The 27,999-nt window shown below is 34.4% G+C and overlaps 7 protein-coding genes across 8 annotated transcripts; 4 read left to right on the forward strand and 3 right to left on the reverse strand.

The window, feature by feature from the left end:
- The first annotated feature begins 1,647 nt into the window (after positions 1-1,647).
- LOC108975353 (trypsin-2-like) lies at positions 1,648-5,863 on the forward strand. 2 transcript variants are annotated; one of them, XM_018943763.1, is made up of 4 exons: positions 1,648-1,877; positions 4,220-4,411; positions 4,473-4,671; positions 5,242-5,863. In XM_018943763.1, the coding sequence occupies exons 1-4, from the start codon at positions 1,808-1,810 to the stop codon at positions 5,837-5,839; spliced, it is 1,059 nt and encodes a 352-aa protein (XP_018799308.1). In that variant the 5' UTR covers positions 1,648-1,807; the 3' UTR covers positions 5,840-5,863. The 2 variants fall into 2 exon arrangements, with proteins under 2 accessions (XP_018799308.1, XP_018799309.1); XM_018943764.1 differs by lacking the exon at positions 1,648-1,877 and adding an exon at positions 3,845-4,055.
- Positions 5,864-8,006: 2,143 nt separating this feature from the next.
- Positions 8,007-11,530, forward strand: LOC108975351 (aryl hydrocarbon receptor nuclear translocator homolog). Its single transcript, XM_018943761.1, has one exon. It carries the CDS (start codon positions 8,418-8,420, stop codon positions 10,362-10,364), a length of 1,947 nt encoding a protein of 648 aa, XP_018799306.1. The 5' UTR covers positions 8,007-8,417; the 3' UTR covers positions 10,365-11,530.
- A 353-nt stretch (positions 11,531-11,883) lies between these two features.
- LOC108975354 (probable splicing factor 3B subunit 5) lies at positions 11,884-12,349 on the reverse strand. Its single transcript, XM_018943765.1, has one exon. It carries the CDS (start codon positions 12,235-12,237, stop codon positions 11,980-11,982), a length of 258 nt encoding a protein of 85 aa, XP_018799310.1. The 5' UTR covers positions 12,238-12,349; the 3' UTR covers positions 11,884-11,979.
- Positions 12,350-12,727: 378 nt separating this feature from the next.
- LOC108975352 (embryonic stem cell-specific 5-hydroxymethylcytosine-binding protein) lies at positions 12,728-14,485 on the forward strand. Its single transcript, XM_018943762.1, has 3 exons — positions 12,728-12,977; positions 13,047-13,785; positions 13,838-14,485. The coding sequence occupies exons 1-3, from the start codon at positions 12,958-12,960 to the stop codon at positions 14,279-14,281; spliced, it is 1,203 nt and encodes a 400-aa protein (XP_018799307.1). The 5' UTR covers positions 12,728-12,957; the 3' UTR covers positions 14,282-14,485.
- Positions 14,486-15,936: 1,451 nt separating this feature from the next.
- On the forward strand, positions 15,937-20,295 carry LOC108975356 (E3 ubiquitin-protein ligase KCMF1). The gene is made up of 7 exons (XM_018943766.1): positions 15,937-16,286; positions 16,857-17,466; positions 17,574-17,998; positions 18,139-18,399; positions 18,696-18,977; positions 19,053-19,264; positions 19,743-20,295. Exons 2-7 carry the CDS (start codon positions 17,451-17,453, stop codon positions 20,293-20,295), a joined length of 1,749 nt encoding a protein of 582 aa, XP_018799311.1. The 5' UTR covers positions 15,937-16,286; positions 16,857-17,450.
- Positions 20,296-21,858: 1,563 nt separating this feature from the next.
- On the reverse strand, positions 21,859-24,742 carry LOC108975357. Its single transcript, XM_018943767.1, has 4 exons — positions 24,530-24,742; positions 24,259-24,462; positions 23,005-24,202; positions 21,859-22,821 (listed from the first exon to the last, which is right to left on the reverse strand). The coding sequence occupies exons 1-4, from the start codon at positions 24,686-24,688 to the stop codon at positions 22,700-22,702; spliced, it is 1,683 nt and encodes a 560-aa protein (XP_018799312.1). The 5' UTR covers positions 24,689-24,742; the 3' UTR covers positions 21,859-22,699.
- Positions 24,743-25,428: 686 nt separating this feature from the next.
- Positions 25,429-27,965, reverse strand: LOC108975363 (E3 ubiquitin-protein ligase RNF126). Its single transcript, XM_018943793.1, has one exon. The coding sequence runs from the start codon at positions 27,437-27,439 to the stop codon at positions 26,351-26,353; it is 1,089 nt and encodes a 362-aa protein (XP_018799338.1). The 5' UTR covers positions 27,440-27,965; the 3' UTR covers positions 25,429-26,350.
- Between the last annotated feature and the right edge of the window lie 34 nt (positions 27,966-27,999).

The following is a 27,999-nucleotide window of genomic DNA, read 5'->3' on the forward strand; positions in this document are numbered from 1 at the left end:
ATATTTCATCTTTCAAGATCGACATATCCGCTGACAATTTTCAATTGGCTCTTGACAACTCACTCTGGCCATCTGGGGCCTTGTGCGCGAATTTGAGCATAAACGTTTTAAACCCCCTGCAGTTGTCAGTAAAGTGCCAAGAAAAGCCGTTCATACAAAAAACTGATTGGCAATAATTCGTTGAGTGTTTACTACCAAAATGTGTAATTTTAAAATCATTGCTTTCACAGAAACTTGGTTAAAGCCCCACATTTTTGATATTCAATATTAAAGAGCGAATTTGAAATCTTTAGATATGACTGGCTGAACAAGAAAGGTGTGTGGTTTGCTGTTCATTCTTCAATTCCATCAGAAAAAGTCGATGTTTCGCATGCACACTTCATAGAATTTAAGTGCATTCGTATTTGCGCTAATAGTGGCTATATCTACTTAACTTTATCTTATATACCGCCTCACTCGGACATATCTGTATATATGCAGCATCATGCTTCATTAAAAAATAATGTTTTCTCAATGGCTAATAATACTGATTCCATGATTGTTTTGGGGGATTTCAATTTACCGTGCGTATCATGGAAATCTAGTGATGACTACACCATACCTATTAGTACTCGCTTATGTTTTAACGAGTTCTTAGATAAAATGTCGGAGTTGGGTCTTAACCAAATTAATTTAATTTCGAACGAGTTTGGTAAGTTCTTAGATCTAGTCTATGTTGATATTGCTTCAATGTTCTCTGTTGTCCGATGTGATCCCTTGGTTCGGCCAGATTACTCGCATCATCCTGCTTTGGAAATTAACATCGAAACCACAGCCAACTTTGCTCATAATAATACACAAGACCTTTGTTTTCGGTTCAACTTTGCGAAAGCTAATTTTAAGAAAATTAATTACGAACTTTCTAAAGTTACTTGGCCAGATTACAGTGGCAACATTGAATTTAGTGCTTCCCACTTTAATGAAACTATTTYAAACTTGTTTGAAAAATATGTTCCGAAGCGTGTTGTTACTCATAAAATGAGTTCTAATTTATGGTTTTCGAAAGAATTATGTAAATTAAAAAATAGAAAATCTCGTGTTTTTAAGCTTTTTAAAAAAACTGGTTTAGTTGCTCACTATTCAAAATATTCTAAATTGCGCCGACAATTTGCTGAACTTAACAAACTATGTTATAATAATTATATAAAAAACCTGCTCTAACTCTTAACCTCTTTACTTCCTGAACTGAATTTGTGAAAGTACTAAGCATAATTTTAGGCGTTAGAGGAAATCAGCAAGTGCTAATGAATAAGAAAAGTGGAATAGGTGCAGAAAAGTTAAGTTCAGATCTAAAAAGATGGTAGGTAAAGATGAATCATTATCTTAATTTGATTATACTATACCAATTTGATTGATACTAGTTGTTTGTCCCAGTCTGGAGACTTCATAGTTTAGCTTGCTGATGCTTGTATGCTTACTTTTTTGACCGCGTGTAAATATTCAACTGCAATTAACTCACAAATATATCGACATATTTTACACTTAACATCAATACTCAATAGCATGTGTTTTGCGAACGACTCGCTTATCGCAAAACTTGTAAAGAGATCGAATATAAATATAAATAAATATTGGCAATTATTATTGTTATTAGACAAGTATGGGACGGCATGTCAATCAGTCAGCAAACTGAACTCGATCTAGTATTACGCCAGCTCACGACACTGTTTGTAAACATTTTGTTATTTCTGCATATATGTATATATCCATATATGAGTTTTGTTTCAAATTGTGTTCGAAAATTTAATACATTCATATATAAATAAATATGTCGAATGAAGCCAATATTCACATTGTTGTGTTTATCTTGCTCTCAATTGTGGGTGAACAAAGCAACGGTAAGCATTGACTTTCAAAACTTGTATTCCAATAACTGTAACATCTTCTTTATAAATAAATTAATTTAATTAAAGCAACAATAAAGGTTAACTTTGGTTACTAAGCTTAATGCTCTTCCCAAATGAACAATTTTTCCATACAAAAAATGGATTTCGATGGGTCAATTTATATGATAGCTATTTGCTATAGTGGTGCGATCTGAACAATTTAATCAGAGATTGTAACGTTGGTTTGGAGATAATAAATAATAAAATAATCAGAGTAATAATTGATATTGCCCTTTCCGTGCTGAATAGCTCCTGTGACTCTTCTGCTTAACGATTTTATACTCTCCTAAGTAAGCCTCTCTACAAAATACCTAATGTACTCTTTCTCATTAAACATACAAGCATACTTTCTAAGAAACTGAGTCAATATGGAAAGCAATTTCTGTACCCAAAGAGTTTTAAATAGCTGCCGGTCTTCTATACTTACTCGTCATTTTCAGTGCAACTTATTATTCGTAAATATCCAGAAATCTCCGGTTTTAACAATTTTCATTAATCTCATTTTCTAAATCGGTAATTCCGAAAACAAAGATAACCCATAAGGTCACACGAGCAAAGTTTAGAGTTTTCACTGGAGAGTAGAAAAATAAATTCTTACAGGCAGGAACAAACACCCATATATAACCAAAACATATATGTATTTATCTTAAAACTTAATCTTAATTATTTAGTCTTTCTAGAAAAATCAGCGCTTTAAGATACAAAGGAAACCGAAATTAATGTATAGTTGTATGTTATTTTTTTACTATAATGGTATCTAAATACCTTTTGACGGTCAGGCCCTCTAAACCAGTGGTCGGCATTTCTTAGCAAAATTTTGCAAACTAAATTCACACGTCCGCTTACGCTCTATCGTTCAGTCGTTGTCGAGCCACAACCAAATATGCCCTGCGAGAAATATTTTATGATTCTAAATGCCTTTGGTGCTATGCAATGCCTTTTATGTTCCAAGTCTTTAAAAGATAATAGGGGATATATCCTTAAAAGACATTTTGTTAATTTTCATTATACTATTAATTATTTAGATGAAAATGAACGCAAATGTCTTTGTAAAGAATAAAAATTATGGTCCTTTGCGCGTTGGCCACGGCGAATATCGCATTCGATGGAACGATGAGCTGTACGAGATATACGACGACATTGACATAGTTCAGCGAATTAAAAGACAGCGGCTACGCTGGCTAGGTCATGTTGTCCGGATGGACGAAAACGCTCCAGCTCTGAAAGTATTCGACGCAGTACCCGCCGGGGGAAGCAGAGGAAAAGGAAGACCTCCACTCCGTTGGAAGGACCAAGTGGAATATCTAATTGGCGCCACATAGCGAAAAGAAGAAACGACTGGCGCGCTGTTGTTAACTCGGCTATAATCGCGTAAGCGGTGTCTACGCCAATCAAGAAGAAGAAAGAAAAAAATATCTGATTGGTTACGTAAAAACGAATACTTAGATTATTTAGATTAGAACTTTATTGAAGAATAATTTATTTTATAATTTTGCTTATAAAATTTGTTTAATTTTAATTCCAATTTCTCACTTGGCTACTTTTGTTTCGTGCTCACCAACACAGTGACAGATACTCTCATGTCGACCACTGTTCTAAACATTGACCACATTGCTCTTTATAAAAATTCAAAAAGGAGGAGAGAAAGAGGGGAAGAGAGAAATGGCAGCAAGTATAATAGTAGAGTGGTCTGAAAACAGCAAATGAATTTCTCAACGGAAAACAAAAGAAGTCTTCACAAATCTTGAGTCCCACTAAGTGAATCCAAAGCGAAGGAAAAATCCAAAGCTTTCACAATTATACAATTTAATGTACGGAGAACTCAAATATTAATTGTACTCGGAGCTTTTTCCGGTCACGAAAAACACTTTTTATTTAAATAACTGTGGAAGGTGTTGCCGTAAATATTCAAGGTAATCCAAAGTTTCTCAAACAATTCATGCAATAGAAGTTGTTAGAGGTAAATCAGAAACTTGAAAGCTTTAGAGCTATAGGTTAAAAAGAGAGTATGGAAAGTAATTTCAGAAAAATAAACAAATGAAACAGTGGTCCTTAAATATATGGACTACTGCAGTAATATAAACTTCAATCTCTTCGATCATTCTCCTGCAGCGACGTCAAAGCCTTCAGGTAAAGCCCGGACATACTATATACATATGTAAATAGTATGTATATACTATGAAATAATTCTAAGAAAGCCTTGCAGCTCTCTGGAGCGCTCCCGCTATAACCAAAAAAAACAAAACTACAAATAAATGGTTTTTATTTATACAAATGTATGTGATCTCCTGTAGCCATAGACTGCAACAACGCCAGAGGTGAATGTAAGGAGCTTCAATATTGTCCTTCTCTATACATATCTAAAATCGATACAAGCTCCATACTTTTTTGTGATAAATTGAGGGGTATCGTCTGCTGTCCACGAACGGAGTTTGCCTTTGAGCTACAAAGTCAGGCCACTGATACAGATACATACGCTGAAAAAGGTAAACTCTATTATTACAAATTTCAACTTTCATTACTTAAACGAAAAAATATATTTTGTAGCATGTTCTGAGTATGCAAAGTTTGCGCCCAGTTCTTGTTCAGAACCGCTGATTTATGGAGGTGCGAAGGCCAAGCCGAAGGAATTTCCCTCGATTGCACTGCTTGGATCGAAAGATACTAACGGACAGATAGATTGGTACTGTGGTGGCACTTTGATAAGCAGACGCTTTGTCGTTACGGCAGCGCATTGTTTTCGAATGTAAGTGTGTATAAAAGCTCTCCAAGTTCAAGACCATCAAACGAACAGCTAGCCTTTGTAATTTTGTGAAGAACGAAAAATCATTTGATGAATGTCAAAATATAAGAAATTCTATAAAAGAGTATTAAATGGAACAAGAAACAAGTAAGAAGTGATTGAGGTCCAGCGTAATCGAACATTAAACCCCTTCACGTTTAATCATGGTTTTTTCCCATAACTAAAAGCACATTAATGCTATTATAATTTGATCTTAACACTAGTTTTTTCAAAGTCAAAAATATTACTACTCAAATGAAATAAATGAGAGGATCCGATGGTTTGCTCTAACCACTTATTACAAAAAAAAAATCGAAACTTCCGCAGTCTCGATGAAGACGGCTCTATAATCGTTGCGGTCACCGGATTCCCATACCTCTTCAAATCGTCTCACAATTCATCACACAAAAATTAACAGTCCTATCCGTGATCTTTCCTCCACAACAAATCTATCAAGTCTCTAATTATATATCTAACTATTTCCTCTAAGTAATTTAGTAATTTCTCACACATTTTCGTAACATTATCTTACAGTGCCAGCAGCCTAAATATCGTACGCTTGGGCGAATTGGATTACAGTACTACGAATGATGCTACACAAACACAAGATTTCAATGTACTACATGCAGTTTTACATCCAAGCTACAATTTGGATCGGTACAATGATATTGCACTGATCGAACTCGACCGCGATGCAATACTTAATGAGTACGTCATTCCGGCCTGCTTGCCATCAAAAACTGCTAGGTATAAAAATTTCACAGCTGTTGGTTGGGGTAAAACAGAAAGGGGCATCTCTTCACCACATCTGCTCAAGGTAGCATTGGATTTGTTTACCGGCGACCAATGTACTACATCTGTACCGGTTGAAGAAAATCTCGAAATGGGCCTTAAAGAACGCACTCAAATCTGTGCTGGCAGTTATCAGCATGGTATTGACACATGCAACGGTGACTCTGGTGGACCGCTTTATGTGCAGCATAAAAAGTATCCTTGCATGTTGCAAGTAGCCGCCATTACTTCGTTTGGTTATGTGCAATGTGGCACAGCTGGCATCCCTAGTATCAATACAAAGGTGAATTTGTATTTAGACTGGATTGAGAATGTAGTGTGGAATGTGAGCCCATTGTAAAAATAAAGCAAAAACTTAAACAGATCTTTTAGTTTTCTAAAGCCCAAGAAAGCACTTTTAAATGAAAAATCTCAAATAGAACAAGTAAGGAAGCCGAAAATTTCACACTCTTCCAACATGCAGGTATTAAAGCCAGGAAGTACCCTCAGGTACATAAGGCTTGTTAGTTATATGGAGTCTAAGGCGTGTTTTCACCTGATTTTACTGATTCTAAACGCAAAGATGCACCGTCATAAGAAAAACACGTTCTCTCAAATTTGGTTAATGTATGCGGCATAAAATCACTGGGAAGTTAGTAATTATATATATTAGGTACATATACGGGGACTAAGGGACATATTAACGCGATTCAACCCATTTTTGACACACAGTGTCCGCTTCACGGCTTTATCATGTCTAAAATTGTCATTTGTGGAAACCGTTTTATATTCTCTGACATATATGTTCGGATATAATAACAATAATAGCAATAAGCCAGCTGATTCCACCAAAATCAGAAGCAGTTATTGGGGTAGAAATAGAAATAGTCTCCCTTTGGAAGAAAGAAGTTGTGTATTGTCGAAGCGACAACCCTGGCAATGACAGGACAACATAAATGTGTTCCAGTAAGGGTACTTAATCAGTTGAAGCCACCAGTCAAACTTTCCACAGGAGCTATATTAGGACAGTGTCAAGAGATTGAGGCTGTGATAAACTGTGAAATACGTCTTAAGGAATATTCCATTGACAAAAACGACACATCGAGCAAAATTAACGCATGGACCATGAAACTAGAGCAAACCATCAAATTACGGTTAAACAACTCTTTCTTAGAATGGCCAATAAGCAAGTGGAAAACTATTCTTTTTAGTGATGAGTCCAAATTTAATTTTGTAGGAAGTGATGTTGTGAGATTAGTTCGACGCCTACGAAACAAGCGTCTTAAAAATTTCTATTGTCTAAAAACAGTCAAGTATAGTTGCTATGTTATGGTCTGGGGATGCTTTTCTGCTCCTAGTTTCTTCCGCTTCATCGTATTAATGATAGCCTGAATCGGTACGTTTACAGAGACATTATGGGATCCCTAATGTTGCCATATGCTGAATGGGAAATGCCACTTAAGTGGGTCTTCCACCAGGACAAGGACCCGAAGCATATGGCATAGGTCCTAAAATCGTGGTTACAGAGGAATAAAGTGGATGTAATGGAGTGGTCTCCACAGTCCCAAGGCCTTTAAAATTATGGGAAGTTATAAAAAAAAATTGATCGCAGTAATGTGCCAAATACTGATCAGATTTTTCAAAGTGCCCTGGAGCCATGGAGAAATATACCCCAAACTATAGTGAACAACCTTATAGCTTCAATGCCGCTGCGATGCGAAGCAGTTATTGAGAGTAATGAGTTTGCTACAAAATACTAAGTTTCTCTTTTATTTTATTCTAAATAGAGAACCGTTTTCTTTGAGTTGCAATTGTTTTGTCTTATTGAATATACATATGTAGGTGTTATTATCGTTTTTATGCATACATTGAACAAATAAACTGAAAAATATTAATAAATTTGGTTTGTTTACCTCAATTAACATCCAATATTTAAAATAAATTTAAAATAGTAGGTCCCCGGCAATTATTTTCTAGGTATTCGGCAGTATTTTCGTTATCATATTTCAGTTGCAAATGCTTTGTCCGATACTGTATACCTTTTAACACGTTAAAAAATCTGTGCAAGTTTATCTTTTCTGAAAAGTGAAAATTCAAACTCACAAAATTTTAAAATTTTTTTCAATGAAGAGTTTATTTTAGAGATCATATTATAGATTTCAAATTTATTATACTTTTTTTCTTTTTTCCTAAAAAATAAAAATGAAGAAGTTTAACACAGCCTTTCTGGCATAAATAAATAAAAGTAAAGATCTTAATCAAATCTTCTACTGTTAGAACTCGGCATTACTTGATATTTTGTGGATGATGTTTGGAATCGTTGCCACTCTCTGGTGATGAGTTACGAAATATTTTTATAATTCTTCAAAGCGACTTTTATCCAATTAGTTGATGAACAAACTTCACAAATACATAGGCACTGTCGTTGTTACTTGCAGTATATATATTTTTCCGTCAAGTTAAGAGAATTTGTAAACATTTATTATAAAAAATGGATACAACCTACACAAATGTATAAAAAAAACTGGCAACACTTTGACTGTCTATCGTGTACAGTCAACTTTGCTGTAAACATTGGTACATATTTCGTGTAGAATTTCTCGGTAAATCGCTAAAGTTAGTGAAAAATTGTAAAAGAAAGTATAATAAGTATGTGAGATTTGTTTTGAGACATTTTGTTAATGCGATTTATACCAAACAATGCTTGGTGCAAACATCTGTGTTTTAAGCTTGAGCTATTAAATTTAGGAAAATTTCGCAGTTTTATACTACGTAGACAAATTGCTTGCAACCTCATTCTGGTCCGCACTACACCACAAGTACAACAACGAAAAGCTAAAAGAATAAATCAACGAGAACCAAGAAAACGTTCAACCCAAATTATAAAGCAATAGTTGAAACAATATAAAACTGCAGTAAATTCATAAAATATTGAAGTCATGGACGAATCAAACATGCAGGATAAGGAACGTTTTGCCAGTCGGGAAAATCATTGTGAAATTGAAAGACGTCGGAGAAACAAAATGACAGCATATATTACTGAGCTTTCCGATATGGTACCCACCTGCAGTGCTCTAGCCCGTAAACCTGACAAACTGACGATACTGCGTATGGCTGTTGCACATATGAAAGCTTTACGTGGCACAGGAAATACAAGCAGTGATGGCACTTACAAACCTTCTTTTCTAACCGATCAAGAGTTGAAGCATTTAATATTAGAAGCTGCTGATGGATTTCTCTTTGTGGTTTCTTGTGATTCTGGTCGTGTTATTTATGTTTCAGATTCTGTTACTCCAGTATTGAACTACACTCAAAGTGATTGGTATGGCACAAGCTTATATGAACACATTCATCCTGACGATCGCGAGAAGATACGTGAACAGTTATCCACGCAAGAGTCCCAAAATACTGGACGCATACTCGATCTTAAAACTGGTACAGTGAAAAAGGAAGGACACCAATCGTCTATGCGTCTTAGCATGGGTGCACGTCGTGGTTTTATATGTCGTATGCGAGTTGGCAATGTAAATCCAGATACAATGGTTGCTGGTCATTTAAATCGTTTGAAGCAAAGGAACTCACTCGGTCCTTCTCGCGACGGCACCAACTACGCTGTAGTGCACTGTACGGGATACATAAAGAACTGGCCACCAACTGATATGTTTCCTAGTGTACATATGGAACGTCCGGTGGATGACGAAATGCATTCTTCACATTGCTGCCTAGTGGCAATTGGGCGCTTGCAGGTGACATCAACAGCATCCAATGATATGACAAACTCTAATAATCTGTCTGAATTTATAACGCGTCATGCAATGGATGGAAAGTATACTTTTGTCGACCAACGTGTTATGAATGTTCTTGGTTATACCCCAACAGATTTACTTGGGAAAATTTGCTACGATTTCTGCCACACTGAAGATCAAATGAATGTAAAAGACAGCTTTGACCAAGTACTCAAACAAAAGGGGAACTTTTCGTTAATGTATCGTGCTCGCGCTAAAAGCGGTGAATACGTTTGGCTGCGAACACATGTTAATGCTTTTCTGAACCCCTACACAGAAGAAGTAGAATATATTGTGTGCACAAATAGTTCAGCCAAAACACTACATTCGAACGCAGGACATGATGCTAATACCCCAGATCAATCGACTGCTGAACATGTCTACGTAGCACCCGTTGTGGACTACACTTTACAAGCTCGTCGAGATGTCACACCATCGGCAGGCACTGCGGATGGTATGTATGCCACTCATGGAATGATCGGGTCACACATACCCCCACAAAGTGGAATGACCGGGCAGCAAAGCAATAATGTTCCACGCCCTGGCTCAGCACAAAACGCCGTTGCCTACAATTATGATGCTACACACTCGCCACTAAGTGGCTATCCACCCAATGCAGGTGGCCCATCACCAAATACAGCACATATGGCAAAAATACCGAAGGCTAACAGTTCTCCAACTCCTGCGGCGCCAACCTGGACGACTCTTCGCCAACAACAAGCTGTATCTGAGGGTTATCAATACAATCAAACGAGTCCGGCACGTTCACCGAGTGGTCCAACATACACTCAATTAAGTGCCGGTAATACCCGACAAGGTAGCTATCACACCGGAAACAACACGCAAGGTGCTGCTCCGCCACCTGCAAATGCTTCTGGCATGTGGGGCGATTGGCAAAATCCCGCTCAACCACAACATCCGCATGTACCTCATGCAGCTCCACACACCGGTCATGTACCTCACGTCGTCCATGGAGCACATGTGCAAGCAGGTCAACCGCAAGGTCAGGAGTTTTCCGACATGCTGCAGATGTTAGACCAAAGTGGCACAACTACGTTCGAAGACCTCAACATCAATATGTTCAACACACAATTTGAATAAGTAGTGCCTAACTTAAATGCATAAAAGGAGAACAAACTTAGTAAAGCATTTGTGTAGGCTTGTAACATACATACATATGTATGTACGGATAAAGCAATATCATATGAAAAATATGTAGAAACTATTAGCAAAGTAAATTTTAGAACTACTTTAATATTTAGAAGTTACTCTTTGGCGAAATTTTGTAAAAGCTCATTTATATTAATGATTTAAATCATAAGAGTGTCGAACCATAGCACAATATTATTGCTGATAAAGCACGTTTCCAAATAATACCAGAAATCGTCACGACACTGCATTTTTTACAACTCTATTCATTGACTTGAATACTCGAATAGCGCTGTTAACGTCAAATATTATATTTTGTCATTGCAACGTCGTATAAAGTAAAGAATATTATTAAGAAGGAAGTACATTAGCTAGAACGTACAAATTTTCAACTATAAAATAACAAATTGGAAATAATTTATAGAAAGTTTATGTCGTCAGAGTTAAAATATGTGATTATTTGAAATTGTATTTGGGAATATAGTATCAGTATATTAATTCAACAACTAATTACAAAGGGATGAGGAAATTCACCTTAACAATAACTAGTAAACGATAATAGTACCATCATTTTTATTTTCACTATGATTTAAGCAAGCATAAACTTAGAAACAAGTATGCACGGACCTTGGAGTTTGTGTCTGCATCAATGTCAGTACTTACTGTTATTTTATTATTTATATACTCATATATAAGTTTTGCATGAGTATTAAGTCCAAACAATAACACTCGAAAATTTAAAAGGTGCTTAAACGGCAACATTTGATACAATTGCACGGAAATGACCACCAAATGTTTATACTTGAAATTTATTATTATTTGCTTAAAATTCGCATTTAGATATGTAGATTTATACAAAAAATAATATAAATCTACTAATAATTTTTTATATGGTACAGAAGCAAAGAGCATACATGCATAAGTTTAAAAATATAATGTAAGTTTATTTTTTATTTATATACCATCGCCGGATACACTTTCGTAGACTAAATGCTTCTATAACATTTAAATAATCACGGATATAAATTAAATATGAAATATCACATTTTATTGTCTGACAGTGTACTTTTATTTAAATAAAGTTTATCCCTTTGATAAAACGCACTAATACAAATATATATAATTTGTTTTAAAATTGGTTAAATGCAACTATGCAAAAATTTCGGCTAACTTGAATGTACAGAACGAGCCTTTCGAAGGGGCTGAAAAAAGTAATTAACAGAAGCAAAGTTAGTTGGTTAAAAGAAATGTGGGTAACCGATATGCCTAACGTATATAGGTAGGTACATAGGTAGGAATGGAACTGAAGATCTTAAATAACACAAAATTAAAATTTTGGCTTCTATCATACATAATACAATTCTCAATTGGAACTAGATAGATTTATTCGAAATTGAAAACACCGTAGGAACGTCGTAATATACATATATATTTTCGGTCATTAGATATTTTTACATTAAATAAACCAAAGTTTTTCTTTTATATACAAAATCAATTTTTACTTTATTTTAGATAATTAAACTTCCTAGTTGATACACATTACAATACCTTTTTTGGCAACTAATTTCTAATCGTCGGCCTTTTCTGGTGGCGGTCCACACGGCTGCAACATACGCTCCATCAAATTAAATCGAATGCGCGCTTTAGACTCATTTTCAGCAATTGCAAAATAATTCAGCATATCGTAATGTCCCATATAACTAGCAAGGGAATCGCGATGTTGATTAGTTAGCCATTCAAATTTTGTTGTATCCGCATGTCCGGTACCGATATACTTGCTCTGCAAATGCTCCAATTGACTGTGTATATTATATCTTTCACCCATTTTAGAAAATGTATATTCCAGTTCAACCAGGTAGTTGAATTAAAAATAAAATCAATTTATTATGAAACCACAGAGAAAATGTTCTAAGGATGTGCAAAACAGTAACGATAAAATATTTATAAGTGTACGTCGATATCCTTAGCTGCAAGCTTTAAATTGCATTGAAGTTGATTTATAAAAGATATCAGATTTTTTTTATTGATTGAGGAATCCAACTACAGTTATAGCTTTTGTTGTCAATAAATTATTACTTTAGTGGTTTTGGGACAATTCATTTATAAAAAAATAATTTCCTTCAAAATAGAATACGTAAAAACCATATCGGCGTGTTGTGTGTTTTAAAATATTTGAACTCTTTGCGAGTTCCTACAAGGTTAGTCTTTCGCGACAACCCGTTTTATTTTACAAGTCAAAAAATAATTACTTGTGGCGTGTGGAAACGATGCATTATTAACATTACGACCGAAATAAAATCTTTCTGGTATACAAACCATTCGCCTATGGAAGTGTCATCACTTCACAGCTGTTCATATTAAACCGATTAACAAAATAAAATATATCGATAAAATGCGGCGTTTTGCAAAATCCAACGTATTCATTCGAAGAAAAATATTGTACATGAAAAAGGTTGCAATTATAGGCAAAGAAAATACATGTTTGATATTAAAATAAACGTTACTACATAGGCAACTATTTTTTATAAGCAGGAATTATTTCGATATGTGTGGAAGAACTTGCTTGTAAATGCTTACAACGAATACATATATTTATACCGCATACTAAACTAATTTATTTTAACATTTTTCCAGAACATTGGAACCGAAGGATGTATTGTGCGCTTGTAGATATAAGTCAACAAAATTAGTTAATACTACAAACGAGAAAAAAACAGAAAGAAATGTTGCACCAAAAATTGATGAACAAAACTCGAATTCTTTTCTTGAGAGTACATTACTTACTCCAGAGTGGCGGTCTGAGTTTAACTGTGGTCGAACCTATCAACCATCATATAATATGACTCCTACTGATATTACACCTGTAATAGTATCTACTGATCATTTCTGTGACGATAGTAATAATGAAGAATTCAATGCCCAATCTCAAGTTATCGTGCCTATGATGTGGGGTATGATACCATTTTGGCATAAAGGTGACTATCGCCGACATGGTTTATCAACCAATAATTGTCGGTTAGAGCATATGCTGGAATCAAAATTATATCGTGGTCCATTTCGAAGAGGTCAGCGATGCGTAGTTCTATGCGAAGGCTTTTATGAATGGCAGACCACAAAATCAGCTAAACCCTCAGAACGAGCAGCACATCTATTATATATGCCACAAGCGGAAGGTGTAAAAATGTATAACAAATCCACATGGACTGCTGATAATGTCAATCTATTGAAAATGGCTGGTCTATTCGATATATGGGAAGATGAGAATGGTGACAGGATATATAGTTATAGCATAATAACATTTGAGTCTTCAAAAATAATGTCTTGGCTACATCATCGCATGCCTGCCATACTAGAAACCGAGCAACAAGTGAATGTAAAGGATTTGCTTCAACTTGTATACATTGCTAAACTCGTCTCTTTTTCAGGATTGGCTAGACTTTAAACGAGTAACAGACGATGAGGCCTTAGCTACTTTGCGTCCTGCCACTAAATTGGAGTGGTATCGTGTATCTAGTTACGTGAACAATTCGCGCAATAAATCAGAACAATGCAATAAGCCCATAGAGTTGATACAGAAAAATTATTCATCTAAAGATTGCAATAACAAAGGTAAATCCTTATTAAATTGGTTGAATGTGCGAAAACGTCGAGAGGAGCAAGCAAAACAATTAAGTGAGGATGAGAGTACCAACGATTGTGGTGGTGGGAGCGGTGGAGGCAGCACGGCGAGTGAAAGCGATGCTGAAAACCCGCCAAAGCGACCGCGTTTTCGCGATTATAAAAAGGCTGTTAGGGAAGCAGCTCTGCTCAAGCCTATCCCATCGATAGATAGTGCAAGTGAAAGGCAGCAAACTTGCGACGAAAGCTAATTTAATGAAGTCGTTTTTATATTTTGCTATATTAGCTATCTTTGAATTCGAAATAAACATTTTTTTTTATTTGTTTAAAACATAACTGTAAATGTAAATTATCATTAAAAGTAATAGTACTCAACATCTGCTAATTTCCTTTAAAGGTTTGTTTGTTAACCAATTTAAGAAAAGAAAAATGAAGAAAAAGTTTTCCGTTCATGATATAAGGGGTTTTTTTTCTAAATAAAAAGTATTAGGCTAAACGTTCTAACAAAGTACCGGTTGGGCTTGTAAAATATATTTTTTGACGCGTAATGAGTTTTAAAATATTTGAAATTTTTATCTGAGAAAATTATGTGATAAATGATATTCTTCCAGGTTTTATCTTAAAAATTTATTTCACTTTTGATGTTTTTACATATAATTTAATAGAGCAAAATTTAAATTAAATTTTTAAAGCATGTTCATCGTTATGATTCCCATTGGGCATTAATTAACTTTGATGAAAAAACTTAAATATGCTAATGACATAATAAAAGATTTATTATTTCATTTATACTGTAAGATCATCTTTATTCGGTTAAATTTTGTCTCTAAACTAAAAAAAAAAACATAATTTGATGCAATAAGGTAGAGCTAAAGCATACATTGAGATTCAACCCTGTAAAAAGGTAGAAGAGAGAGACCGAAAATTAAAGAGAAAAAACATAAAAGTCCGAAAAATTATCTCCTGTCGCGAAATAAATTGTTTTCCTTCTATTCTAAATTTTTGTTAAAGTGAATTTTATTTATTTATTTATTCGATAGATCGAGTGTAATAGAAATTATATATTAATACCAAAATAAAGTAATTGAAAATCAAAGCTTTCGCCATCTGAAATTACATATATGCGGGAAGAGTGAAGAATGGGAATTTTTCCAATTGTCATCGTTTGCATTGCTATTGGCTATTAGATTGAAAGCTAACTATATTAGTGCATTGATGTTGCATCCAACCGTAAATCATATATATGCACATATATTCATTCTACGATGCATTATATTTCTGAGGATTGTGAAAGATACAAATTTATAGTGAATAAGTATATTTGCAACTATGAGTTGACTCAAGAATAGGTTAACTATAGACCAATAAATGCCGATGGGTCATAAGATGTGTAACTTAATGTTGTGATCCCATTTACTAAGACGCAGTAAAAAGAAAAGGAAAACATTATTGTGACTAGATATTTTAGTGTGGTTTCCCGACATTGTAATATCAACAATTCAAAAGGTTAATTGCGTGGAAGGTTAAATTGGCAATTTATACTTTATGAAACATATTTCTTCGAAACAATTATTATATGGTCTCGGTGCACTTTCATTTCCACCCACTATGAGGTAGAACTTAATAGAATAAAAAAAGTTATTTATTATTAAAAATTAAAGAAAATGATTGGATCATTGTTTAAGTATTACTTAGTCGCTTTCCTAAATTTTGCAAGACTTTAAACATAACCGTCTTGTAATTGTGACATTAAGTAGTTTTTATAATATTATTTTATATTTAGCCAGGTCTAAATTGGCCTAAAGTACATTTAAAATTATTAAAATTAATGTAGATATATTTAGGATATAAAATGACCTAAACGTTTGAAGAAAACTCTAAAATTATAAATCTAATATACAATAAAACAATTCTACAGTCATAGGCTTTAATGTTTGAAAAAGAAGTATTTTATAAATTTTTTTTTAAGCTGGCAACATTGCATTGGCCGATGAAGAATACACGATGTTTAACGATTTAACGAAACGAGTGAACGGGCAACGGGCTGAATATTTTCCTTTTTATCTTACTTCCCTTGGTGAGGAGTTAAAAATAAAATTTTCGCAATGGAATATATTGCTGAAGTGAAAACAAGAATATCATAGTTAAAAGAAAATTCTTTTTGAAAACAAAGAACTTTGCGATTCTTTTGTTAGATTTGAGTTTTCCTCAAACACAAAACAGAATACATAAAAAAATAAAGGAATTTAAGTGAAGGTAAAACTAGCGTAATGAATCGTTTTTGGTACAAATTTTAATCGTTTCTGTCGAGTGAAATACAAAAGACGAAAAGAATAAAATAAGAATAGAACTACAAATTTGCAAAATATCTAAGGGAATTTCGTTGGTCTAATTGGAATGCAATAAGAGGAAAGGTATCTACAGAGAAAGATATAAAAAAAAAATTAAGCACAGGATAAAGTGGATTGAAGGTTCATTTGTTTAGGAAAAGAAAAAAATAGTGATTCCGCTGTTATATTAAATGAAAAGAATAGCTAAAAAGATCAGAATCAGGAAATGTTTGGTGCAAAACGATTTATCAATATTAAAGAGGTTATACAACTCTTTACATTTATAGACAATGAGAATTTCTTTTACAAAGTAAAATTTAAATTCATTGCTTGCAAAATAATACATTCTGCCGGTATAATCAAACAATTACCGTGGATATGTTATATAATTCGTTGCTGTATCGCATCGCGTTGTCTAATAATGCATTCCTTCCCCAATTTTGTATTCATTCCCAAAACATGAACTAATATATTATATGTGTTTCTCTATACCCAGTTGCTGCATTATTACAACAAACGACAATTACAATAAAAAATAAAGATATTACTACTATTTCTTCAAATAACCAATTGAATAATTGGCCACGGCCTATCATTCGGTGCAGCAACGTCCTGCTGAAAGAGGAGCTAAATAATCATACAAGCGAAAGTAAAAAATAAATAGTTCTTTATTGATAAAATTGTAAAAGTATCTTCGCATAAACGTTATAATTCTTTGTTCAACGCTAATCTATTAAAAACACATAGTACTTGGTGGCCTATAGTTTTATAAAAAAAAGTTATAAGTGCAAACACTGGCGTTCAAGAAATATCTATATTGGAATATTCTGCCGATATAAATAAAAACTCAATACGGGAATTCGCATTTTGCGAAGAACGTTAAGTTGTGCGAAAAGAAAACTTATTTGATGTGCATTTTCGACTATAATTCTTATTCTACTTTGTATCGGCGGTAGCTACAAATTAAAGGAACGGGTAAGCACACAAAAAGATTATAGTAAATAGAAACGTGTTAAAAACACACAGTGACAGCATCGTAAAGCGTCAAAACAACGGAGGCAACACTTTGGTATACTTCGACTTGTGAATAATGAGCCGCCATGAAGGTAAACATTTTATTTGAAATTTTTGAGAAATGTGTCAAAGTTTTAAGAACTGCAAAAATTAATTTTAATACAAATATTAACACTAAATTACTTTAAATTGTAAATAGGAGTCAGTTGTGATTCTTGTCTCAAAAGCAACTTTAACGGTCGCCGCTACAAATGCTTGATATGCTATGATTATGATTTATGTGCTGATTGCTATGAGGATGGCGTTACATCTACCCGTCATTTAGTCGATCATCCAATGCAATGTATTCTTACTCGTTCCGATATAGAATTGTTTTTCGGTGGCGAGATGCTCAACTCGGAGCAACCACAAAGTTTCACATGCCCCTATTGTAAAAAAATGGGTTTTAGCGATGCTACGTTACTGGAGCACGTTTCAGCCGAGCATACGGAGACCAGCCTCGAAGTGGTGTGTCCTGTATGTGCCGGACTACCGGGAGGCGAACCGAATCTAGTCACAGACGACTTTGCCGGTCATCTAACATTGGAGCATCGAACGGGACCACGGGAACTAATTTCATTTCTAATATCCTTTTTGAATAATACCAAGTTTAAACATAATACACAATATAAGCTACATATATACATACATAGGTTTTTTTTGTTTCTGTTTCTTGTTTTTAATACATCGAATGGGTTTCCTTAATATGTATCTTTGAAATATACGATGAGCCATCAGCAATTCGACATGGTGGTGGCGTACGTCGCATTCCTGGCCGTACTCTTGGAGGTCCTCGTGCACGTCGTTCTAATATGCACTTTAGTTCATCGAGCGGATTATCTGCCCTTTCTCCATCCGGAAGAGAATCAGTAGATCCTATTGCCGAACTACTTTCACAGTTATCGGGCGTGAGAAGAGGTGGACCACAAACGTCTCAGCTGCAACAATTGCAAATGCAAATACAATTGGAACGACAACAAGTGACGGTATTTAATTTTGTGTTTCTTATGTTTATATACAAGTACATATGTATTTTAGAACAATATTTAAATGGACCTGGCTACATACATACATATGTATGAATGTATATTCATGATACAGTAGAAAATTGCGCAGTTGTACAATTTTCACAGGAGTCAACGCGGTGTACATATGTACATCCGAAAGAATGACGAAATTATTTGTTGATGTTTTTAATTTCATTGAAATGTTTTTGTTTTTTTTATTTGCGCAATTTTTTTATATACTAATTAATGTAATTTCTTTGTTCGTTTTTGTTTAGGCAACTCGCCAACAGTTGGAGCGTTTGCCTCGACGGGCTCATCCGATGGTCTCTTCATCGAATTCGAATGCAACCATGCCAGAGGTGATAAGCAGCGGTCCGATATTAAGCGGCAGTGGTTCTGGTGGTAGTGGAGGCAGTGGTGCAAGCGGTTCTGGTAGTCTCAATGGTGGTGGCGGCAGTTCATGTCGCACCAATGAATGGACTGTTAATTCATCACTAGCAGCTCAGCAACAACCGCAGTCAGGTCTGACAGGCAACGCCGGAATCAACAACAGAGAAGTAGGTTTTATATTAACATTACATCCGACAACCGAATGTGTATTCCTAATTTGTTGTTCGGATCTTTCCGAATAGAGTGGCGGCGGAAGTGGTAATGTAAATGGGGGTAGCGGCAGCAATGCTAACAATATACTCGGCATGTCAATTGCTGGCGGTGCAGTGGGTGCGGGTGTTAATAGCGCAAGCAATGGGGCGGACGTTCAATCACAGTTTTTGCTAACAAAATTCATGCAGCCAACATTGAGTGATACAGAATGGGCTGAAATGGAGAGAGAACGATCTGATCGGTATGTATGTAGAAAAGTGTTTTTTATACAAACTCATATTATTATACATATTTAAACAGATTTCATATCAAAAGCGTTATGATTTTTTCTTTAAACGTATACATAGCTACCAATGCAAACAAAAAATAATTTGTAAATAATTATTAATTTAAAAATTCGGAAATGACAGTTGCTGGAAAGCACCCGATTATCAAGACCTTTTTTTTAGTTTTATTTATTTTATTTTTTTTAAGTTATTTATTAATATTTTTTTTATATACAAAACTTTCAAATAGCTGTATTAAATGTCGGAGAAGCAATATAGAAATATACATAAGTATTTTTTCAAATTAGAGTCATCTACATATAAGTGAAATATCGATGTTCGTTATAATTTTCCGTCAATTATTCTATTGAAAGTACAATTCTTGATGCCGAGTTTGGCGCGTTTAGATTAAAATACGTAACTAATAATTAATCTTATTTCTCTTCAATGTAGATCACAATTTGTACAAGCGCTTGTATTGTCGACTCTTTCCTATGACTCACTCGACACCATTGCAATGGGTGGTGGCGAGACGGAGCGCGATAATCGTGACGAATCGCAGGAAACCAATAGTGATAATGTAAATAATGAGAAAGTCTCAGCAGCGAACACAAAAAGTGATGCTAATGCGAGGGAATCGTTGATGAACAACAACACCGATGCCTCTGCACAAACAACAAACACCAGTGGTAGCAGTAGCGTTAGCGCCGCAACTATGCCTGGTAACGGCCGCCAGCAGGTACATCAGCAGCAACAGACCACTCCGGAAGATATTGCCGACGAGTACAAACAACTGCAGCAGCAACAACAACAGGCACAGCAGCAAACCTACCCATCAAAAAAGAAATCAACGAGTAACAGCGGTGTGAGTGGCGGCGCTGGAGGAACTGGCGGTAAATCAACAGCTGACAGAGGCATTGAACGGCGAGGCCGTCCACCACCTCCACCAGTAGGCGGTGGCGCAGCAGCAGCTGGATCACAGCCGCAACAGCAACATTCTAGGTAGTGCTATCGTCCTCATCAGCCATGACATGAACGTAAACAGCAAATACTAATGGAAGTGCAACATAAACACAAACAAAACAAACATCAATTAGGAAACCCGCAGCAAAAGTACATCTACAATCACAACAACAACAATTCCACATTTAGCAAATGAACACTGGAGACGAACGATGTCGTCGACAAATGAAAAAACACAACGCTATAAACACAAGTGGGGCAGTTAAAACCAAAATAAAAGTGCTTTGAAACCGTATGCAACGTGGCTAAAGGCTAAAGGATGATATGATGGCTACATATAGAAGCAGCAGATGCAACAAGCAGAGTAAAACATTATAAATATGGTTTATTAAATATATTATAATTATTAAAATTTATATAATTATAAAAAGAAAAAACAAAAACAAAGAGAAGGCAACCCAACCAACCAACACACCTATTGTAATGAAATGAACTAATTATAATTTTAAAGAAATTGAATATTTAAAATTAAAGGAAACACTATTAAAATATAAATAACCAAATTATCTGTAGCATTACCAATTTGAATATACACTACACGTGTAACTGAATGTATGGAGACAAAGTATGCTTATGTAAAATGAACGCGCGCAATTATGTAGGTCAAAGGAGGCGTGGGGTGCGTAAAGAGTAGAGTTCAAATTGGTTATTTTGTTTCAATTGTATGCAAAATGCTAAAATTTTAATATAATACATTTTAGTGTGAAAATTCGGAAGGTTTTTAGCGCGAGAATATGTTTTCAATTTTTCTCTATTTGTGCAACCTGCGTTCATGTACATACATCCATTGCAATATCAATATATTTACATATATTTATTTCGATAACAGTTGGATATTTGTTTTCCGCACAGCTTATTTCAAGAGACGTTTTGTCATGTGCAAAAATGATCGACCTTAAATACGAGAAATATGCCTTCTTCCATTCACCTTTGTTCCAACGACTTTTCATGTGATTTCTCAATTATAAATTATTAGCTAGTAGGGTTAATTTTGTTTATAGATCCATATAAGTGTAATTGAAATACTTTTTATTGAGAGAAATACATATGTGACATGTTTTTAAAAATCATGCAAATGAGTGTATTGAAGTTGGGGCGTAAATATATAGTACATCATCGACCAGGATTATTTCTTGTTATTCTGTTTTTAGATCTATTAATTGGTAATAAATTTTGGTAATTTGTCAAAGCTTTGGTATTGTTATTAAGGCAAAGCATGAACTAGGCGTCTGCTTAAAGTCATCTTCGGTTAATGCTTCAAAAACGTATTTTTGTCGGAAATTTCTATACGCATACTACGTTAGTGAACACAAAAAAGTTACCACGGCAGGCGTAAATATGGATGTTAAACTTTTTTTTTTTTTATTGGGCGAAACTAAAATTTATTTATATACTATATGTTTATATAAATTGTATGATTTCAAAGAGTAAAAGATAAAATATTCAATGTCTATAGAAAGTAGATATAATAAGCAAAATATTGAATTGCGGAGATTGGTTAGCGCAACTAATACACATCTAATGTTTAAATGAGTCCCTACGAAACTGGTAATGAGTTCTTGAATTTGTGAATGAAACGTTTCAAATGCTGAAAATGATGATATGATTGTATTGCAAGAATATTTAATAAATTTAAAAGTATTACAAGGTTATTTTAATTTGTTGTGCCTACATAAATCAGTATTTAAGCAAGTAAGAAAAAGCGTCGTTTTATTGTTTTTAAAATATTCTATTGTTTGTTGAAAAAGGCTGTTTGTGATACTTACTTTTACCCAGGTATAAATGGGGAAGACCCAATAAAGTAAATATATAAATGATCAGCGTGATCAGTTGATTTAGCCATGTCCGTCTGTCTGTATATTCACGAACTAGCTGCTCAACTGGCGGAATCGGCGGTATTGGACCACTATATCATATAGCTTCTTCACGAAATTTGGCTGCTACCGAAGTTAACGTTTTTCTTATTTCAAATAAATGTTTGTTTAACATTCTATCAAGTTTAAGCAAAACTATCATCTTTTAACCTGGTGATTATTAAAATCTTCCAAATGCTAATTAGGGCTATCCACGTCTTTTTGTCAACTCTAAAAAATTAGATAAAACTAAGTTATTTTTATATCAACATATCTTTAACATTTTAATTCTTATCTAATTTCATATATTTTTCAATAAACATAACTCACTTGTCTCATTAAAAGCGCAAAATAGTAAAAATAGTGTATACAAAATTTTAACGGAAATTTCGTACTATATTTCTTTATTTATTTATATATTCAATACGATTCATTTAACCGGAAATAATATAGGAAGGGATAATTCAAGATGTTTATTTCTGTAGCAAGGATCAATTATCTGTACTCATTGTGTGGTTTTGTTATTAATATATTCTAAAAACTTAAATTATCATTGATTGTGTTTAGACTGGGCATACTGGCCAAATCCTCCATACTGACGACAGCCTGATGCAAGCAAAAGTACTCCTCCACTGCGTGTTTTATAAAACGTTCATCTGAAAATTAGTTATTTTATCAACAAAGATTTTTTGATTAAATCTCTTTTATTTGGTCAAAATGTCTATGGAACGATTGTTTCTAAAAAAATTTTTTACATCCTTTATGTATGAGTTTATGTCAGAACTTAAATACCAATACACACAAATTTCAATTTATACACAATTGATTTCTGAGCTCACCTGGGTATTGATTTTCCAGAACTATAGAATGCGCCAAACGTTTTGCCAGTTTTTTAAATAAAAACCGGTTGGCTATGAGACCAGCCCGCATTGGTTTCATTAAATGTTTCACCATCCATGGCGAGATACGACGAATGCAACTGCATATGAGCACTTCGTTTAGTTCAATCGATGGGCTGCACGTCGCGAATTCGTCATCGCTATCGTCACCAAAAATTGTTTGAAATTTCCATTTAATGAGATCATGCCACCGAAAATCTTCTTCAACTAATCGACTCAACGACTCCGATAAACGACGCCGTTGCATATACAATTCACAAGGCCACAAACTGTGCCGCATATTTGAAACTGGTCTTTCAGTACGACATGGTAAGGGTACGTTTTGCTGCGGCGAACTATCCACGTTAATTGGCGATGCTTCATTATCCAAAGAAGAATTTATAGTTTGCTGATGTTGATTAGAATTTTGTTTTAAATTGTGATCTAACGTTGCACTTTTAATCTCTTCCAATACACCGCGTACGTGTGGATCATCCACTTCTGAATTCGAATTAAGACCCAGTAATTCCTCTAACTCTGACTTTTCCTCGCTAAATAGTTGGTCTAATTCCTTAGCGATTTCATCATCTTGTTCTAGTCCAATGCTATCAGCATGTAATTGCATTATCGGCGTGCAATTGCTTGTTATGGAACATGTACTCATTTTAGTTACCTCCTTAAGCTTTGTCGGACTTGTATCATGTGTCATTTTTGAATTGTCTCTAGTCAATTCTAATTTTGAGCCTTCGCCCAAACTCTTCTGATTTTGCCCAGGGCCACTATTGTCTTGTAATATTTGATTACTTTTGCTCTGAGTTGGGCGATGGTTTTTTGAAAGTTTAAGTAGCATGCGTCGCGAAGTTATTGGTTTGCACATCTTATGGGTGGCTGCCACTTTAGCTACAGTTTCTTGATTGAGACGGTTTTGAAACATTTCGATTTTTTGTTCCAACGATAAACCAGGAGTACTACAAATATTGTTCGAGGCTTCTTGTGTTAAACTGTTAGGATCATAATCAAAGGAAAACATGCTTTCGTCCGTTTGTGTCGCTTTTGCCTTATGACTGCATAATAGCCAATTGTTTTCATTCGCATCAATAAATTTTTTTAATTTACCCTCTAAACGATTTTCTTGTGTATTGCGGCGAACTTCAGCTATCTAAAAAGATAGTTGCGTATATTGATTTAATACAATTTGTCCGCTGGTGAACTTACAATCTTTAGCATAGTGCGTTGATAGCGGCGTGCATGCATACAAGACTTTAATGCCCTATCCTCCAGCACACGACAACACTCCTGCAATGCCGCCTTCTCAATCGGAAGCTCAGAGTTAGAAACCCCATCAGTTATGTTTGCGCGCCAAGCATGTATATTTTCAAGCAGTTGCTTCTCCAAATAATTGCAGTAATGCTTACGAACCTTATTCAATTAAATTTTTAAAAGTGTTAATATGAATATCCTTTTTAAGTATAAAATATAAATATACCATATCTGTCAGACGGATAAATAGTTCGGCGTTGGTGTTTTCGTCGTCGTCGCTGTGTCCTTCAACTTCATTATCATAATGAATGTCTTCTTCCCGGTCGAATCCAATATTATGATTATTGTTCAAATGATTAGCGTTGTAAGATTCCGTACAATTCATTTTAATATTATATTCTAAAATTGTATGCTTCTTCGTTCCATTTGCTTACTTCCACGTTCGTATCGAATTTATTTTGACAACGAGTAGAAGAGAAATAAAAAGGAAATACGATAAAGGAAGTGCGCACACTTCATACATTTGTACATATATGGACATCTAAACAAATTATTGGACTTTACTAAATTTTACATAGTTTTTTTTTTTTTAATATTTAATGCAATATATTATACATATAGCTTGTATCAGCCATTTTTCGTAGAGGAAGAACCTTTCCTGATTTATAAAGGAAGAAATGTAATTTCCCCTATAACTATTTGCGCTATATTTGAGAGTTCATATGGATATTGTTGTTGTACTTACAAGCACATTTCAATATTGAGTATCACCCTTCTATGAAATTTGAGAGGATTATGTGTACCTTTAATTACTGTAAGGAGCTCATAGGCATGGTCTTGTATCAAATTCCTTTAAATTTTACAATTGAGGAAAGACTTCATTAATAAATTTCATAAATAACAACAATAATATTTGTATTTACTTCTTTTATTTAAATATTGTTAAGTATATTTCGTTTTAGTATCGCACATTTTTTATTTAAGTTGAAAAAGAAACAACGAAACGATTTATATGATTTTTTCAGATTTTTTTTTTATAAATATACATAGGTGTATTTGTTCCTAAATTATTAGTTAAAAATTAAATAAATATTTATAATATTTAATTCGCACGTATACATACAATTTAATGAACAAATGAGTAACTGTAGCAACCAATTATTAACGTTTATTTTTTAGCAAGTACAATCTACCATAGATAAATATTTTAATCGCTTTTATTTATATGTGTCCTATAAAATCCGCAAAAAAATGTGGATGTTAGCAAGTACTCTTTTGAGGATTTGTTTTACGTAATTATTAGTATTCTCGTTTTACGAAATCTTTAGCATTTATCATTTCATAATTGCTCTGCTGATGCACTTAAAATCTATTTTATACAATGTTATTAAATGTATTTGCAATTAGTAAATATGTAACCTCGATAATACATTGTAAAGTATGTCAACGCTACCAACATCATTACTATCACTATTTTTTAATCCTCAATTACATTTGTATATTTATTCAAAATTTGTTGCATTTATTAAGCTTTTCGTTTACCCAACTTCATAAGAGAATTTAATAGACGTGCTTATATATATTTAACTTTTTAAATTTATTAAATGGTTTATTATAACCAAAAATTAAATAATTTAAAATGAACAACGTCTGTTGATACTTTGAATGCATGCATATTTGTTCTAATAATGTGTATGTTTTCCTCTTCTTGAACAACATCTTTTATTTTATTTTGTCTGCATACATTTTCTCACAAGTTATTTATTAAATCTATTTTCATCACTACATACATATAAAAAGATCAGCTAGCATTTACTAATGCTTGTTACTGTGTTCTAAGGTAAACTTAAGTTTCTTAACATCTTATACATTCCATAGAGATGCTGACATGTAGAGTTATTTTCGCAAGTATGTTTAATTTGTTTAAGGTGTGTATAATAATAATATTTTTTTAGCAATCATAGCTACGTCTTTTGCTATAACTCAGACACCTATTTATTATAAAAAGCCATACAATAGGAATTTGAAATCTGCGCAGATGAAATGTTTAGTCTAAATCGACAACGCTATCATCAAATCCAAACACGTTGCCCTGTTGTTGTTGATGCTGTTGCTGGTTTCCAGTTTGACTAGCATCACTGCTCGTATTAGTGTTTGTTTGTTGTTCATCATTATTGTCACTTCTATGAGGTTCAACATTTAAGACATCACTTTCCATAACGTTGTCGTCTGATTGCGGTACTTCTCTCATACTGCTGTCCATTACACCAACATCGGTGTTTGCCAAAACAACATCATTTATATTTTCTTCATCGCTTAAAGATTTACGACAGATTGGACATGTACCGTGCAGGTCCAACCACGGTACAATGCAATTTTCATGATATATGTGCAAGCATGGCAGCCTTCGTACTATTTCATTTAAGCGAAAATCTTCCCAGCACACCGAGCACTGTGTTTTGCGTTCTACATCTTCGGAGGTTACATGTACTTTGGGAATTTCATCTATTTTCTCTTTTGGCAAAGGTGGTGGACCGGATGTTTCCATTTGATTAAGTAGTTGAGTAACAATTGTATCAATACCTTCACGACCCCAGGCATAGTCTCCAGGATTTCCCATAAAAAACATTGGTGTAGCTCCAAAGTAACCATCTTCACCTCCGGAGAGAGATTGTAAAACATCAAGAAGCACAGTGTCTAAACTTCCAAGATTGGGTGGATGTACTCGACCTCCCCCAGGACCACCGCTTGCTCCGCTATTATTTCCTGAACTGCTAGCTCCTCCTCCACTTCCCAAAAGCATGCTACTGCGTCTATTCGCCGGGCCAATGGCAATTTCTATGGGTCCGTTGCGGGACATTAAAAGTGTTTCTATTTCCCCCCGTATTGCATCTAAATCAACCATACGATTTAAGCCAAGTGCATCAGAACTGCTATTGCTGGGTCCGTCAGCTAAGCTTGTTGCACTGCTGCTGCCACTTGCAGTATTCGGTACCGATGGTAGCTCTTCCACAAATCCACCAGAGCAATGAGGGCAGGTGAAATCTGTATTTGGAATGTTTACTTCCATACTACACACATGACAATAGAATCGTGTCGGCAGTGGCGCACGTTCATCAATCACAGCTTCGGCCATTCTGATTTCGTTCGATGTTTCAGTCAATCCAATTGAAGAAGGTAAGGTGTTTTCTCCAGATGCACCTGCAGTATTGCCCGTTGGTATGGAATATGAACGTGATTTTTTGTTGTTACTAATTTTTACTTATTTAATTTAAATTTTTGCAAATCGAATTATTTGTTTCCCTCTCAATTAAGCTATAATATATTGGGACCTTGCTTATTTTCTTACGGTATTGAATTCGGTGTGCTCACTTTTAAGTTCCACTAACTTCAAGACAATTTGACAATCAGACAACCGTTGTCCAATAAGTCGAACGATTTTGTTTTTTTTTTTCTGTGTTGAAATTTACCGATTTTTGCTCTTTTCCATGCTAAATCTTGATTTATAAATTGTTTAAAATATTACATATGAGGTTTCACGCAATGTAATTGTAGTATTTTTTGATGCGCAACTTGTAACGATTGCATAGATATTTTTAATTTAAGACTTTTATGTTATAAAGCTGAATGAAAGTTCTGCTAAAATAATTCCATTGACTTCCACTTAGGAAGTGTTCATAAAGTACGTAATGTCAG

This window comes from Bactrocera latifrons, unplaced genomic scaffold, assembly GCF_001853355.1.
Source record: "Bactrocera latifrons isolate USDA-ARS-PBARC rearing strain unplaced genomic scaffold, ASM185335v1 scaffold_64, whole genome shotgun sequence".
Lineage (NCBI taxonomy): Eukaryota > Metazoa > Arthropoda > Insecta > Diptera > Tephritidae > Bactrocera > Bactrocera latifrons.

What these genes read in the sequence shown, in the direction of transcription:
- LOC108975353 (XM_018943763.1), top strand. Translation starts at nt 1,808, where the DNA reads ATGTCGAATGAAGCCAATATTCACATTGTTGTGTTTATCTTGCTCTCA. An exon ending in AGATACATACGCTGAAAAAG is followed by an intron (nt 4,412 to 4,472) that starts GTAAACTCTATT and finishes TATATTTTGTAG; the next exon opens with CATGTTCTGAGTATGCAAAG. An exon ending in GCAGCGCATTGTTTTCGAAT is followed by an intron (nt 4,672 to 5,241) that starts GTAAGTGTGTAT and finishes ATTATCTTACAG; the next exon opens with TGCCAGCAGCCTAAATATCG.
- LOC108975351 (XM_018943761.1), top strand. Translation starts at nt 8,418, where the DNA reads ATGGACGAATCAAACATGCAGGATAAGGAACGTTTTGCCAGTCGGGAA.
- LOC108975354 (XM_018943765.1), bottom strand. Translation starts at nt 12,237, where the DNA reads ATGGGTGAAAGATATAATATACACAGTCAATTGGAGCATTTGCAGAGC.
- LOC108975352 (XM_018943762.1), top strand. Translation starts at nt 12,958, where the DNA reads ATGTGTGGAAGAACTTGCTT. An exon ending in ATGTGTGGAAGAACTTGCTT is followed by an intron (nt 12,978 to 13,046) that starts GTAAATGCTTAC and finishes ACATTTTTCCAG; the next exon opens with AACATTGGAACCGAAGGATG. An exon ending in AAACCGAGCAACAAGTGAAT is followed by an intron (nt 13,786 to 13,837) that starts GTAAAGGATTTG and finishes TCTCTTTTTCAG; the next exon opens with GATTGGCTAGACTTTAAACG.
- LOC108975356 (XM_018943766.1), top strand. An exon ending in GGGAACTAATTTCATTTCTA is followed by an intron (nt 17,999 to 18,138) that starts ATATCCTTTTTG and finishes TTTGAAATATAC; the next exon opens with GATGAGCCATCAGCAATTCG. An exon ending in TGGAACGACAACAAGTGACG is followed by an intron (nt 18,400 to 18,695) that starts GTATTTAATTTT and finishes GTTTTTGTTTAG; the next exon opens with GCAACTCGCCAACAGTTGGA.
- LOC108975357 (XM_018943767.1), bottom strand. Translation starts at nt 24,688, where the DNA reads ATGAATTGTACGGAATCTTACAACGCTAATCATTTGAACAATAATCAT. An exon ending in AACGCACTATGCTAAAGATT is followed by an intron (nt 24,203 to 24,258) that starts GTAAGTTCACCA and finishes CTATCTTTTTAG; the next exon opens with ATAGCTGAAGTTCGCCGCAA. An exon ending in TCTGGAAAATCAATACCCAG is followed by an intron (nt 22,822 to 23,004) that starts GTGAGCTCAGAA and finishes ACTAATTTTCAG; the next exon opens with ATGAACGTTTTATAAAACAC.
- LOC108975363 (XM_018943793.1), bottom strand. Translation starts at nt 27,439, where the DNA reads ATGGCCGAAGCTGTGATTGATGAACGTGCGCCACTGCCGACACGATTC.